Raw genomic sequence first — 16,797 nt, forward strand, 5'->3', positions numbered from 1 at the left:
CTAACAACTTAACCAAAAGCACACCAAAAATGCAAAACGATAAAAAATACCTTGAAGTGCTCCACCTCTGCTAGGCAGTTCTGCCAGATGTTTTCATAGTAGCTCTGCAATTTCTTAATTGTGTCAATATGCATGCAGTCTGTGGAGGAACATATAGTTATAAGGCAATATTAAATAAATAAATAAATAAATAAATAAATAACAAAACCTTACAATATTTGTATGCTATGGTAATGTTAGGGTAAGGTTCAGACCTATTTTATCATTTACTGCAGATAAATTGGAATACCACGCCGTTATCAAGGACTTGGAGCAATTTGGTGGTGTCAAAGTTCTGCAAAACACGGCAATGAAAGTTGTTTCAGTAAAACATTTGATGTGGTGTACGGTGCTTCACGGCTCCCACACACAGTTGCGTTCCGTCAACGCATGCCAGTGGGTGTTCCCGACGGTAGCTATGCAAATCCGCAAAGCATTCTGGGAAGGCTGCGCTTCATTTGAAAAAATGACAAATTGCTGGCCGATGCCCATCTTTATGCAAATGAATCCGTTGAATGCGTCGCGACTATCCAATGAAAGCACAAGGTTGTAGGTCCTTTGTTCTACCACAACGTTCTGCTTACAAGACAAATAAATGTTTTAACGATCTCTTCCACGACCACCTAGTAGTCCATAAAACAAACAAACAAAGTATTTGGAGAAATATATTGACTGTTGGTGTTTCTGGTGAGGATTTGAGATTGCATTGAGTAGTTTAAATAAAACAAGATTTCGAAATGGCTTGCATAGTTTGTATTAAGGGGCAGGCAGCTACCGGATCGTTAGGAAAGATTAGATGAATGAGATCATTTATGTTTGGGTCTTTTTTTGGCCTGAAATCGCTGATACAACCTTTAATGTCATTACATTGGTGGTGTGTAAGTCTAATTGACTGCCTGCCACTTTAAGGACGTGAGCGTAGCCTTATGACCCTTTCCATTAGACTCGTAAATCATCGTACGCCCACCCGTACAACATGTACGAATTAGTTGCTAGCGCGAACGCTGGGGTTTGTAGTCTTTTTGGGAAGAACATGGATGCCACCAGGGCAGCAGCTGTCTCGTTGGTGCTGGACATTGGTCTAGATTTTAAACGAAACGCCCACACACGACTGGACGAGGGGAGGCAGAGACACCATGCGTATGTCGTGTAGTACTAGTGGATCAGCACTGTTACACACAGTTGCGTGCAGTGCAGTGCAGTGCTGGAGACGCATCTCATTCACTTAACATGGGCTTACGTCATCCGTTGCTGAATTGAATTGTGGGTCTGTTGTGTTGCGTTGCGCCCGTCGCCCAAGTCAAAAAGTTAAACTTCTGCTGCACCGATAGAGACCAACAGAAGGCACCAGCCAATCGAATTACGGTTTTAGGCCTACTTCAAGGCATTTGCATAGTAGGCTACACACCCCTGCCCGTCGGGAACACCCACTGGCATGCGGTAACGGAACGCAATGTGTGTAAGCACGGTAGCGTATCACATTGTTTGAAAGTCACGTCAATTATACACTCTTACTTGATTGCCTGTAGGACAGAGGCCCTCTCCTTATTGTACTGTGCCTGTGACTCCTGCAAAATCTCCAATGTGGCCACAATGTCCTTAGAGCGCTTTAAGTCTGGATTGTTCATAAGATCCCTGAATATGGAGAAAAATGGTAAATATTCCAACAATAATATTATACAATAACAATATTGTGAAAACTGGGATTAAAGGGATTTTTAAAAAAATAAGCCAGAGTGAGTGGACTGTAATCAGGGTTATTTTACTTGCAAAACAATAGTGTGTGCAATACAGATACATTTCTTCAGTTCTAAGCTCGACTTTTTGACTTGGCTTTAACATTTTAGTTTGGACATTGTTATATTAGACTATCATTCTCTTATTGTCTCTGTGTTGATAGAAGCTAAGAACAATACATATATTTATGATTATAACAATATTTAGGCATATTATTTATTAACATGCATTTCTGATGGAATATCAATAATGTAATAGCCATTCATTAGCGTTAAAATACAGTAGCCAATTCGAGTATTTGCATATTTCTTTGCAACTCAGGCAATAACTAAACTTGCTTAGAGTAGGCTACCATAAGGAAATGAAACAGAGCCTGTAGGCTTGGCTTGACTCAAAATTTGATTTGAATTTGATACTTGTTCTTGATACTTGTTCATGTTCTTGTGTCAGTGCCACTTTTCAGTGATTTTACACAGAAATGTCAATAGAATTTTGTTGTTTTGTGACAAACTTACTTGAATCTCTGGACTGCAGCAAGGACCTTGATTCTTTTCCAGTCTTTCAGTTTGTCCTCCCATCGAAACCGATGGAGTGCCTCTTTCTGCAGGTCCTCCTCCATCAGGTTCAACATCAGTTTGGCCACAGCCCTTCTATTAGACAGCACTGCCTGATTTATCATCTGAGGAGTACATAGAAAGATCTACCTGTGTTAAGTTGAACTTAAACTTCACATTGTGAAAAGAACAGTCTACATATGGCATAATTTGATGTGCATAACTAAAGTGACTGCTACTACTTAGCTTTACATATTCCAGGATTCAAGATATGTATGTCATATGTGTGATTATACAAGTAAAACAACAGTGGAATGAGGGTTGCAACAACTATGTAAAAAATAAGAAAAACTATGTTAGTTTAGGTGCTGAATGGTCATTTAAAGTGGTCATAGCCCTTATGGCCTGGTGGAAGAAGCTCATTCTCGGTCTCTCAGGTCCCTGGCCCGGTTTCCCAATAACGATGGATACACACACTTACAAGGTTTTTCTACGATTCATCTTAAGATTGTTTGTTTGTTTCCCGAACATGGTTGTAGCGTGAACACACGTGCACTGCTCTTAAGATGATCTTAAGGGGAGCTGTCCAAGTTAATAGTTCTGAAATATCCTCCAATTTGATAATGTCAGGTGACCGCACGTCACAGCTACTTAAACTTCGGATTTAGCCTAGGCTACATTAGGCTAATTCACTTCAATACGAAAATAGAAAAACTTTGGCATCTGCATGTAAACATCCCCAGCAGGCTATATACCACACAGAGACATAAATATTAATTATTTAAGATTAGATTGTTGCACTGTTTTCATGTCTGTTGCATGATGTATGGCTATTCAGCACATCTGCCGTGTCTGTTCTTTGCTACTTGTGAGTGTGAGTGCCCCACTGTGTGTGTTGCCTCCATAGTGGTTTGGGGTGTCACTGAAGAAGACGTTTGGAGATGAGAAAGAGGTTGAGTATTGTGAGGAAATGTGTAGCTTAAATAACATAGGCTTAGGTTTTTTACACAGCACAGACTAAACCACATGTTCGTTTCTTTGCTTTTACCTCATAAGTGTAATAAAAGACAGCCTACACTTTGACAAAGATAATTGCAAACTATTCTGGCAACGTCTCATTTCATACATTTTCATCCATTTTAATCACATTATTAAGCATGCTATTTTGTACGCTAAAATCTGATTACCGGTACTCAGGATCACTTGTAGATCTATGAGTGTTTTCATGACGCTTAATGTTTTCATTAAGCAACTATGGTTTCGGGAAACAGTCCGCAAATCTTCGTAAGAGGGACTTTACAACCTTCTTAGGCTTATGATGCTTTCGGGAAAGCAGGCCCTGGCCCTTAAGGATCAGAGACATTATGTACAGCCACTGAAACAGTCTAAACTGAATAAAGTAAAGGCTACATACCATGGCTTCACTGTCCATTAGTCGATGAACATCACAAGGCAAGACATAGCTGAATTTTTCAAGTTCTGAGTGTATTTTCTGAGCAATGTTGAAATCTGGACAAAAAAAAAAAAAAAAAAAAAAATCTTTATTATCATGGTAATAATAAGGACAGAGCTGATAGGAACCTACTTATTCATGTTTTCATCATACCACAGCTGTTCTCTCTGAAATTAGTTTTTCAAGATTTTCATCTAGTTTCCTAATCCACTCCCTCCTGTTGGCTGATTCCTGGCTGACCAAGTCCCAGAGCATATGAAAGTCCTGCAAAAATAGTGTTAGACCTCACTCAGTTTATAAAAATGTGTATTTGTGTGTCTTGTTTCCAGTGAACAACCTCTTATATGACTTTATTCTTCATAAAATCTGATAACTTAATTTTCAAGTATGTTAACATAACTACAAACACATATGGGTTATTTTTCAGTTGAATCACTTCAACATCACCACTGAGAGGCAAGGCAGTAAAATTCACTGAACCCTATTTAACTTTCCAATTTTAAAGAGAAATGTGCAATGATGGACCCGCATCATTGGTTATATCAGTAGGCTATAAAGGTAGGTGCAGTTGAGCTCCTCCCTTTCCCCTTTACTGTGATCGGTCATGGTTAGCTTGGATAATTCTAATTGACTACCTACAGGGGCAGCCGTGGCCTACTGGTTAGCGCTTCGGACTTGTAACCGGAGGGTTGCCGGTTCGAACCCCGACCAGTACGCACGGCTGAAGTGCCCTTGAGCAAGGCACCTAACCCTTCAGTGCTCCCTGAGCGCCGCTGTTGTTGCAGGCAGCTCACTGCGCCGGGATTAGCGTGTACTTCACCTCACTGTCTGTTCACTGTGCACACTCAGCAAGCTGAGTGTGTTTCACTAATTCACGGATTGGGATAAATGCGGAGACCAAATTTCCCTCACGGGATCAAAAGAGTAAACTCATATTATACTTACATGGACTCTCCTAAGGATACTAAAGGATACTAAAGAATCTCCTAAGGAATCTCCTAGCCTTCAGCTACTGGAAAGAGGACTCTGTAGTCTGTCCAATATGCAGATTTTATATCATTACAATAAAATAACTCTAAGACTATGAATTGATGGATTTCCTCTTTTCAATACCATTCTTAGTCAAAAAACATCTATACAAAATGTATATAATAAACATCATATACTTGATTACCTGGTTGCTAAAGCTTTCAGAATCGGATGCACTATCAAGCTTTCCCATGAGACTCTCAACAATGTCATCATATTTTACAAGCTGAGACATAGTATTCTCTGCTTGTTGTTTGATGCAGAGTTCATATTTCTGAAAAGCACAGCATGAAAATGTACTCACAAATGTAATCACTGTCCAGCATTTAAACATACAGTTGTAAACAATATGAAGAGAGTAACATCATGAATGTCTTCCATTTAAAAAAAATAGGATGGCTTAAATAACACAATCCATACCACACTTATCGCAGAAAGATCCTGATGCAACTGAGCAACAGCCTCTGTGTGATCCTTTAGTTTTTTCTTCCTGAGGCGTTCAATAATATCTGAACCCTTTACCTCAGCATCTGTGAACATTTTGTCATAATTATGAACAAATTATTTATTTTTTAAAAGTCAACCTATCTGAGATGTCAACATATACAAATTGACAACATGATTATGAGAGGTGAAATGAGAAATGAACAACATTTCAGAGGACACAATGGGCCTCATACATCAATATACTCTTATTTTCTATTAACTTTTCTCTTAATACTGTTTGAAGACAAAACATGAGAGAAACCGTGTGCTAAATTGTTTACTGTCAGGACAGCTAGAAAGTTTGATAAATGTCAAGATACTGAATTAGATGACTGACATTTGCTTTTGGAGGAGAGTAGATTTAACAAGCCTTTTTCACACACAAAAAAAACAAACAAACAAAAAAACAGAAATATGTCAATGTTGGGCAAACCAATTTCCACATTGGCAATCAATTTTAGCAATCCAATCCAAAAAAGAGATTTCAGAAAAAAAACAAATTGAGAAAACTCTGATCCTGCTACTTTTATCATCAGTTACATCATCACCAGTGACCCTGCTATATTTGCAGACATTTTGCACCATGATTACCTCCACCATGTTTGACAAGTGAGGTTGTATGCTTTGGATCATAAGCTCATTCAACACACTTGGAACGATTACAAGACCTTTTATCTGCATGCCAATCCCTTAATGTTATCTTTCAAAAATGTTGTTGGGAGTTATTAGGCCCAAGTAGGTGCAAATCTTATTTGCTTATCTGGGCGTACCTGACTTCACCATGCAGAGTCAAGGCCTTGCAGGGCTACATATAAGCAAGGCCTTGCAGGGCTACATATAAGCATGTCATCGACTGAAAATCTCTTATTGGTGCTATGTGGAGTTCTGTGGGATTCGAATAGTCTTGAACGTACCAACACATTACTCTTACAATGAAGTGCATTTTATTAATACAATACCATACATGGTACAAAGAGGTGTTACAAGAAAATCGGCCCAGTGCTAACTGGCTTACCTGCTAATTTATCTGGGGAACAGTATGGGTGTTTTTGATGTTAACATTATGTCAAAACAGTTGTTTCCTCACATTCTATTGATATTCAACTCCACATAGCACCTTAAAGGTGCTTTAAGCGATGCTGGGTAACGTCACTTCTGTTGACTTTCAAACAAAACAGAGAGCCAGCTTGCTACTTCCTCCCTCCCCCTCCCTCCCGTGCAATTGAAACTCTCCTAAACGCACATCTCATCTGTGATCTGCTAGAACAGTTTGTTAGGTTTTTATGGGCTAGGTTTGCCCAGGTTGTTTTTGTTGCCATTTTTGGAGCCTGGGCTGTCCACAGAGATCACGTTTTTTTACAGAGTATTCAGGACACAGACAGCTAGCGGTTGGTTAGGTGATATTTGCAGTAAGTGACATAAAATGTTTTAGCCTAAAAACGCATGCCATCGCTTAGAGCAACTTTAAAAAGATGACAAAACCTACATGTATATAGACACACACTGCTAGCAGTGGTCATGTTGAACAAAGAAACATAGATATGCAAACAGAAAGATCTGAGAACATACCAACATTATCTGGTAGACCACGGATCTCCTTTATCATTTGATGATTTTTGTGTATTGTCGTGCCACCTGAGAATGGCTGTGCCCTAAGAAAAAAAAAGACAGCATAACATTTAAATAAAGGAAGTTAAAACAGACAAAAGGTCATATTTGTCACAGGGATATTTCCACAAACAGGTATCTCTGGTGAATCAGACAATGGTGATGACTTTCAAGAGTTTTGAATGTTTTTGCAAGGTGCTGAGATGAGATGTTGTATCCATAGTACAAACTAATTATGGTGACAGAGACCATGTGAAGGCTATGACTTAGCCTACTGTTGGTACTTATTCTAGCTAAATACATCACATCATATTCAACTAGTTATATCTGCTTACCGTTAGGAAGAGAGAATTCATATCATCATCAATAAGGGTAAATAAAATCATAAGCATGTTGGAGAAACATTCTGAAATGAATGGGCCTCATGAAAGGCATTTGTAGGCAAAGAAACTTGTCAGTGAATAAGTGTATACAATATCAATTTTGTAGATGGCTATTGTAGCTGGAAATGCTGCATTAATAATTGAGCATTCATTCATTCAGAAACGTAAGGCTATTGGTCAGATATAACATGGTGTATCTGTGAACTCAATAAGTTCGTCATCATAGATATTTCACCGTGCAGTGGTGTCTTCGGACCACGTCGAACATTCCGTCTCAACCCTGGTCCGCAGCGCTCCAGGGTGGACCTCTTGACCCTCTTGGCCATCACAATTCAGGTAAAATCCTCCACTGGCAGCACGTTTGCTTCGTCCATCATGAAGAGACAAAGACAGCTGGACCTACAACATTTGTGGAGATTGGTGTAATGTCAGACTTTCTCTCAAACTTTTGTAAATGTAAGGTCACCTAAACTCTTTTGTTCAACTGAATTCACAAAAATATCCAGTGTCAAATAATTATCAAATTCTAATATCTGAAGTTGCTTAATTATAGTATGTTTTGTTCATTCATGGATGGGAACATTTCCTGTCCTGGCTACAGGAACAAGCAGACAAGTTCAAATGACAAGTTCTTAATGTGTTCAAGTACAACATGAAAAACAGAATTTTGAATTAAAATAATTAAAATAGCCCCACATCACTGCATACCCTTCACCATATCTAGAAATTGGCATGGGGTGCTTTCCATTAGATCATCTCTCAATGCAGATCAAACCAGCTATTAAGCTAACTGAAATAAAACCATGCCAATCTCTAGGTATGGTGAAGGGTGGGGCTATATTAATTCCAAAGGCCAAGGGAAATTTATCAGGATCCATAGTATCCTGAATCCATGAAATAACTGGACATTAAAAATAAAAATCTGCCTGCCTCAATGGGAATTTACCATAGGGGGTTCCCTACTTATTCCCAATGTATTTTAAATAATAACATGTATTTATTTATGATTCATGATTCATTCACAAAGATAATTGGTGTCCTTAAAGGTTGGATTTTTCCTCATTTTTTAATTAAGGCATTAAGATCAATTTCCAAAAGATTTTTATTCCTTTTTTTAGTCAACTTAAGCATGGGTTCTTAACTTAAGCACAGCACTGTATAGGCAGTGGGAAGCTTGGAAGCTCTAAAATGTGCGAGACCTCTCCTGTGAAGTAAAATTGAATAAACCAATCACTTGCAACCAGTGTGAAGATTCTGATCTATCTTTGATTAATTAACTACGGCCTGACTGTCTACAAAATACGCTGTCAAGCTCGCACCCTTAGGGTGTTTGTTAAAATATTTCAAAAGCTAAAATGTTTTTTTATGTGTATGTCTGTGTGTATGCTTTTTGAATTACTGACGCGTTTCAGAATTTACTCACACTCATGCTTGATGATGTCATGTCATGACTTGTGATAAGTCATTACATCACTGTGCTATCAAATACCTGTTTTTCAGTGATTAAAATCTCTAAATCCAAAATACTAGCACAATTCAATGACTGGTATTGTATGAATGATGTGTTTCTAATATAAGATCTTTCTGCATGCTTAAGTAATGACATCACAATAATGCTGCTATTATGACATCATGCTTATTCTACCTTGTAAGTGCAGAGGACCAAAATACAAAATCACTTCAGAATACATACATACAGCACAGGGCCCACTTCCCCGAAAGCATCTTAAGCCTAAGAGCATCGTAAAGTCCCTCTTACGAACGTCTTAAGATTTGCCGACTGTTTCCTGAAACCATCGTAGCTTAAGAGCGTCGTGAAAACACTCGTAGATCTACGAGTGCTCCAGAGTACTCGTTACCGGCTAAGAGCGTCTTAACAGTACTTCTCACTGAGGTCACCAACAGGACATACAGAGGAATTACAATTTAGAATACATAATCCAACTTACGTTCCCATTCTTTATTGTGTTTACCTGTGATGAATCAGATTTTAGCGTGCAAAATAGCCTACATTTAATGGTCATAATAATGTGATGAAAAGCAGACAAAAATGCAATCAAGTTATTAAACGAGACGTTGCCAGAATAGTTTGACATTATCTTTGCTAAGTGAAGGCTATATTTTATTAGGCCTATGAGGTAAAAAGCAGAGAAAGCAACATGTGGTTTAGTCTGTAGCCTACTGCATCAAAATCTAAGCCTACACATTTCCTCTCTTTCTTACTCGACTTCTTTCTTATCTTCAAACGTGTTCTTGACACCGCGAAAAATTATTGCATGGTGCAACAATCTAATCTTAAAATAATTACAATTATTTATGTCTCTGTGTGGTATATAACCTACTTGGGATACTTACATGCAGATGTCAAAGTGTTTCTATTTTCGTATTGATGTGAATTATTGTGTAGATCCGAAGTTTAAATGGTAGGCCTATAGCTGTGACGTGCAGTCACCTGACATCACCGTCAAATCAGAGGATATTTCAGAACTATTAACGTGGACAGCTCCCCTTAAGAGCATCTTAAGAGCAGTGCACGCGTTCACCCTTCTGAGCATGTTCGGGAAACAGTCGGAAAAACCAAACGAATGATCGTAAGATGAATCGTAGAAAACCCTCGTAAGAGCGTGTCTCCTTCGTTATCGGGAAACTGGGCCCAGGTAAGTAGCTTCATTAGCTCTCTTCAAAATGTATTTAATTCATTTTAATTACATTTAGCAGCATTGTCAAACATTATACTGTTTTGAAATTTGACAGAATTAGCCAAAATTGATCTCTGACTTCTCTGGAATATTAAGGTAAGGTAAAAAAAAAATCTTTCCATTTCATGAGTTGGTGACAGGTTTGTTTAGTTTGTTTTATGTGCAATTTGTGGTGTTTGTGGTGTGATGGATACATTGTAAATCTTCAAAAATGACATTTTAAACGGTACAAACAATATAAACTATAACTAACTCAGGAGAATGCTCCAAAATAAAACAGCTGCACTGGTGGATATCTCCTCACTGGAGAAAGTAGGGAGGGAACTCCAAAAGGAAGAGCTGGAAAAGATAAAAGTTGAGGATCCCATAGGCCTACTGTTATGTCAAAAGCGGATGGAGTTGGTTCAGATGGAGAACCTGACTCAGAGGATGAGACAGCTGGAGAGAGAAAACCAGCAACTCAAACAGGACATGGAGACTAGGAGAGAGACAGAACGCATCCATCAATCAAACATGATGGAGCTGGAGAGAGAAAACCAGCAACTCAAACAGGACATGGAGACTAGGAGAGAGACAGAACGCATCCATCAATCAAACATGTTGGAGCTGGAGAGAGAAAACCAGCAACTCAAACAGGACATGGAGACTAGGAGAGAGACAGAACGCATCCATCAATCCAACATGATGGAGCTGGAACGGAAGGTGAAAATGTTGGAGCAGGTATCTGGACAGCAGATAACCTCCCTTCACTCCATTAATGAGGAGATGTCTCAGAGGTTAAGAAAATTGGAAGGCTTGGAGGGAAAGGGAAGTAGAAATTAATATTAAAATGAAAGAAATTGCATCCTTTCAGAGGATGAATGAGAAACTGATTCAAAGGTTGAGAAAACTGGAGACCGAAAACTGGACACAGAAACAAGGAAGGGCACTGGAAATTCAAATAATAAAGAGGGAACAACGGTTGTTGAGTCAACAGCAGATTGTATCATTTCAGAAGATGAATGACAAACTGCTTCAAAGAATGAGCAAACTGGAAATGGAAAACTGGAGACAGAAACAACAAATGGAGACTTGAAGGGCAAGAGAACTCCAAGAGAGAGAGATGGGTAAATGCACTAAAATGAAGGAGCTGGAAATGAACAGTAAAATGAAGGAACAACTACTGCTGAGTCAACAGGAGATTGAATCGTTTAAGACAATGAATGAGAAACTCCTTCAAAGGAAGAGAGAACTGGAGACGGACAACTGGACACAGAAAAAGGAAATGGAGACTTGGAGGGCAAGAGAACGCCAAGAGAGAGGAAGTGAGGAACCAAACGGAATGCTGGACCCCAACGTTCAAATGAACTTGCTGAAAGAAAAGCTGAACATGCATGATGACAGAAAGACTGATGAAAAGTGGCAGGGCCTTGCCAGTGAGACGTACAAAAACAGTGGTGAGGAGCAAAGCCATGGAGATGGAAGAAGAGTGCTGGAAACCTGTCCACTTGTGGCCATGGAAACGACAGCTCAGGCAAACTCAGAGAACACTCAGAACTCAGAACTCCAAAGAAAGTCACTCTATTTTACACGGAGGTAATTACTGACAACTCTGAGAAAATGTATCTAAATAAATCTAAATAAATCTATGCCTTAAAAACACACATAGTCTATATTTACATTCATTTTCTTACACAGATCACCTCTCTCCCATTGTGGGAAATGTGAAAGCAAAGTGTTTGCCACCCTTACAAGGTAACCTCACAGATTATTTCAAGCTATGCCTGAAAAACACATGGAGTGTATATTCACCATTCATTTCACTCTCACACAGATCACCTCTCTCCCATTGTGGGAAATGGGACACAGAAGTGTTTGCCACCATTACAAGGTAACCTCAAAGATTATTGTTTGAGTTGTCTTCACACAGTATTATTAACATTATCGATCCACTGCTGAATTTCAGTTTTCTGTTTCATTTGCAATGTTACTGTAGACCCCCTATTTCCCAGAGACACTTGGAAAAGGATAGGAACTTTATTTGAGCCTCACATACAGAGTGCCACCCCTCCAGTGATTACGATAACCGTGTAAAAACGTGTTATATGTTGTTCAGGATACATACTGTCATGGCATGCCAATGCGTGCACAAATCATTTGATGACTTCATGTGTTATAATCCTTTAATTAGACATGGGCAAAAATCAGCCAAATGATGGTTCAAAGGCAGCAATGGAGACCTCAATGAAGCGGAAGAAAAAGACCAACAGACAAAAAGCGACTGAGAAAAGGAAAGAGAAAGAAGTAAAACAACTGGAGATGGACAGGCAGAAAACAAAGAAAGAGAAAAAAGAGATGAGGGATGAAGACAGAAAGAAAGCCACACTGATTCGGAGACTGGAGATGGAGAGACTGAAGGCTTTGGCAGAAGTGGCAGCAATGGTGAAAAAAGGTGTTCTGAAGTAGGCAGACCTGAGAGTAATGACATTATTATAGATTCTTTCTTACAGATTCACAGATTATTTTTCAAGACATGTATCTGTGTGTTTTCACAAGTGACAGCTATTTTTGATGTTTTACCTTGAAGCCAAATAAACAGCAAATAAAATATGTTTGAGCATGACATTGGTTTCAGTGTCACACGTGTCATTGTGTGAGATGTCGCACGTTATCAGGTCTGCCAACACAGAGTCAGAATCAAATCCATAAAAAGGAGTCAAGCTAGAGCAAACATTAAATTAAAGATGATGCAGGAAGTATGCAGCATGGCCATGCCTACCTACAATCTCCTTTCAGTGTGATACTAGTCTAGCATACGATATTACACTTATGTTTCACTCAGACACCTGGGATGATGAGCTAATCAACGACGAGAGAATAAATAAATGAAGTAAGCTTAAATAATTAGGCTTCCCATCAATGTCTTTCCACCGGCAGAAAGCCAAGAGGCCCAGGCATAGTGGGGGGAAGCTGTGAACAACTCCCGATAATGGCAATTTTAATCTATTTAAAAATCATATTTTTCATTGAATTGAAATTAAATTAACTTGTGGTAGGCCTATACTGACAGAAGTCGATGCATTTTAGGCTTTGTGTTGAAAAGATAGGACAGCCAATCAGGCATTTGGTTGCAAATGTGAAATTACATTTACGTTATACATGTCCTGAATTATTAACCAAGGCAAATGCAAAAACAAACATTATTTCTCCTAAAATCATTTAACTTTAAGAGGAGTTTGATTTCTTTCAAGACGTCTCGTCCTGAAAACAAGCATTTTTTTCTGCCAGTGCGTTGAGTAAATTTGTCATGATAAGAGAAATTAAAATAATTCAGTGTTCTAATAAGTCAAAATGAGGCTATATTAGGCCTAGGCTACAATGTGTGGGCAACACATTAAATCCGCATCCAATTTTGATTACAGGACCCATACAGCTTTGTCTGTCCTGCAGTTTCACTGACATTCATCGTTTGGGGAAGAGCCACACCCACCGGAGCTAGGTGTCCCACATTAGGACAATTTAGTACAGTCTCTTCAAACTAAAAACAATACAAAATAGATTTTTTGGATCTTAATATAAGATTAATAACACTTGGTTAGACTTTATTTTTTGCTGTGTACTAATACTAGGCTATCCAAGGGTTTCATCAGGTCCCTTTCCACAGGTTTATTAATCAAGCACAATGCAGTCTGCATTCATAATCTGGTGCTTGATTTTATACACCTGTGGAAAGGGACCGCATGAAACCCACGAGTAGGCCTACTAATTCTAGACGTGTATCGTTAACAGCTGTTTCATGAGGAAATTCACCAGGTGGCAGAACAGTCGACGTCCTCGCACACTAGAGATAGTGTCGAACATTAGCACATTCTAATAGCAAAATGCATTTTTTCAGGCAGCCGAATTACCTAGAAAGATAATGCTATACTCTTTATAATATAGCTGAATGCTATAAGTTCATAATAGACTGTATACAGTTTAAGGTTCATACAATTTAACGTAACTTGCAAGTCATGCTAACGTTAACCTAAACTTACCTGCGCATCAAACATCTGCCGGTACACTTCTCCACTCGGGATGACCCGGGTTTCGGCCATAATCTAACGTTATCCGATATCCAAATTCCCACAAGAGATGACTTGTCATATTAGAGTAATTTGATCATGAGGTTAATGAGCTAACAGTTTGTGGGGTCCTCATGTACTTGCCCGATTTGCAAATGTCTATTCGCAGTGTATACTCGTTGCCATGTCGACGCTGACTTTGTAGCCAGACACAGTGAAGCACGTGGTTTCCCTCCAAAGTTTGTAATGCCCACTACTGGGTCGCGGAGACATGCCAGGTGGGGCGCCAACTGACGTGAAAAACAGGAATTTTTAATTTATTTTTTTATTTGTAGCCTGGGCCTGGGCCCAGGTAGCATGCGCAATGGACGCACTGTGTTATTCACAGAGAAGCGCCCGTGTTAAGGCAGCTTAGTCCGACCTACATGATATTTTTAACGTTGTTGTGAGAGTGGTGAATTTCATCAAAACCCGGCCCTTAAAAGCGCGTCTATTCTCCGCACTTTGCGAAGAGATGGGAGCTGACCAAAAGGCTGTACTGTTTCACAGCGAGGCAAGGTGGCTTTCCCGAGGTAAAGTGCTGTCGCGCGTGTTTGAGCTCCGAGTCGCCTCTTCTTGGAGGAAGAGCGCATGTTTGAATCTGCAAGAACATTCACTAATGAACATTTCTTGACGAAGCTGGCCTATCTTAGCGATATATTTGATATATCTTAGAGTTAATGTTAAATGTCCAGTTACAAGGCAAAGACAAGCACATACCTCACCTAGCAAATAAGATTACTGCATTCACCAAAAAAACTTGAGTATGGGACAGGCGCCTCGATGCCTTTGAGATTTCTGAGCGAAATCGCTGAAACGTCTGATTGGGAGCCACTCTTGTGATCCCATGTATTAAACAGTAGGCCTACATCACATCCCTGCAAAGTTTATTTCAACAATATTTCCCAACCAGCAGTGCTCAGTATGTATGGATTATGGATCCATTTAATGCAGCATGTTGGTATTTCATTGAATATATTGTACAATGCTGTAAAATGGCCTATATATGCTTCCTAATATGTTGCTGGAAAACAGAAATATGTGTGTTATGTATTTATTTATTATTTAGTGTTTGGAATACCCAGTGTTTGGTTATTTTTCACTAACGGTGTAATCTAACTAATTACATTTTTTCACGCCGTTAACGTTACTGGACGGTGTAATATGAACTGTGTAATCGAACGCACCCTGGTTCACAGCTAGTGAGGAGGTGGGTTGATAACGACGTAAGCGATTATGATTGGCTAAGGCAGAGTCATGTTTCATCAAAGCCAATCAGAGCCAGTGTTTTTACACACCTGCCAGCAGACGTGCCGCACACACACGCAACCGCTAAAATAGAGATTCGACGAAACAGCAGAGGTCAGGAGCAATCCGAAAAGTTGGCCTTTTCAAGGTGGAGGTATAAGCACTATTTCAAATTCATCAAGGCAAGAACGTGCATGTAATGTGTACATTATGTCCAGGAGCGAAGACTTTGTCGACATCCGTTGTAAGCAACTCTAATTTAATGAAGCATCTCACACATGCATTTAGCTAGTGGCCTAACACACCGATACCTCCTCCACAGATGATAGTTCGCCATCCACTAGCAGAGAAGGACTCGGAGCAAAGTCCAAAAAGCAGCAAAAGCTAGATCTTTCTGCCTCACAACAAAAACCTATGACACAGGCTGAAGTCAACCATAGGTCTGTCGATGTGCAATATCTTGATTTTCCCTTTGGGGATCAATAAAGTATCCATCTATCTAATAAATATTGAAAGTTATGTAGCCTACAAACCTGTCTGTTCTACTCATTTCAACTGGCTGCTCAAAACTGCTCTAAAAATCCTAAATCTTTGACATATAGCAACTTTTTTTTTTTGTAACAGTAACGCAAATAGTTACTTTCCCTGGTAACGAGTTACTCTTATCATAGAGTAATTCAGTTACTAACTTTTTGGAACAAGTAGTGAGTAACTATAACTAATTACTTTTTTAAAGTAACGTTCCCAACACTGATTATATCTGCAGCACCAGCTGATTTTAACTCTGTTGAAGAGGATATATTTAGAACTTGTCATTATTTCAATAAATTTGACAATTTTAAGCTTGACCTACCACTTTCTTAGAGCGATAAGGACAGGTGGGGCTCGAGAATCCCCCCTTTGATCAAAGTGGGGAATGAAAGAAAAAGTTTGAGAACCACTGATCTAGTTTGTTAACTACCAGTCACAAGTTGGGTCACGATAGTCTGTCATTTTTAAAAAGTGAGTCCCCAGAAAAAAAGTTGAGAAACACTGGAGTAGCCTAACCTAGTCTTCTTTGATGTGACCCGATGTCATTTGTGAGAGGGAGTTTCAGCCAACTCCCTTTTGGTGTGTGACTCATATGTGTACAGTGATGAAACCAGAGCCATTAAATTAAAAGAAATGCAAAATCCTGTTGTTGGGGTCAGATAAAAATAATGCCTAGGCTGTTGTTGCTTGTTTTGATGAAGGCTGTTGTTTGTTTGCTGACTTTGAAAACAGGTGGCACTGCTAGATAGGCCTAATTTGGGCATGTGGATTAGGTCATAATTATCATAACTATTAACCTAATCCATGGTAATTTTCCTGATTCCAGTCTCTTTTTTTTATCAGCCACTTGTTTCTGTCGCTCTTAATTGTCTTATCGACAAAAATGCCCCAAAAAGAACTAGCCAACTGTAGGCTATGCAATTTGCTGATAAGTCTTCAACTGTCTAA

At 39.2% G+C, this 16,797-nt stretch overlaps 1 protein-coding gene across 1 annotated transcript in view; it reads right to left on the minus strand.

Moving 5' to 3' along the window:
• The window catches only part of ccdc180 (coiled-coil domain containing 180), a 54,377-nt gene extending 40,159 nt beyond the window's left edge, over positions 1-14,218 (minus strand). Inside the window, 12 exon segments of the mRNA XM_048236034.1 lie at positions 51-139; positions 255-334; positions 1,555-1,674; positions 2,292-2,455; positions 3,745-3,812; positions 3,815-3,839; positions 3,937-4,047; positions 4,958-5,086; positions 5,233-5,342; positions 6,868-6,950; positions 7,525-7,688; positions 14,005-14,218. Coding sequence (XP_048091991.1) covers positions 51-139; positions 255-334; positions 1,555-1,674; positions 2,292-2,455; positions 3,745-3,812; positions 3,815-3,839; positions 3,937-4,047; positions 4,958-5,086; positions 5,233-5,342; positions 6,868-6,950; positions 7,525-7,688; positions 14,005-14,064 — 1,203 coding nt within the window. The 5' untranslated portion in view covers positions 14,065-14,218.
• Positions 14,219-16,797: the final 2,579 nt, after the last annotated feature.

The sequence above is a fragment of the Alosa alosa genome, chromosome 24 (assembly GCF_017589495.1).
Source record: "Alosa alosa isolate M-15738 ecotype Scorff River chromosome 24, AALO_Geno_1.1, whole genome shotgun sequence".
NCBI classification, from domain to species: domain Eukaryota; kingdom Metazoa; phylum Chordata; class Actinopteri; order Clupeiformes; family Clupeidae; genus Alosa; species Alosa alosa.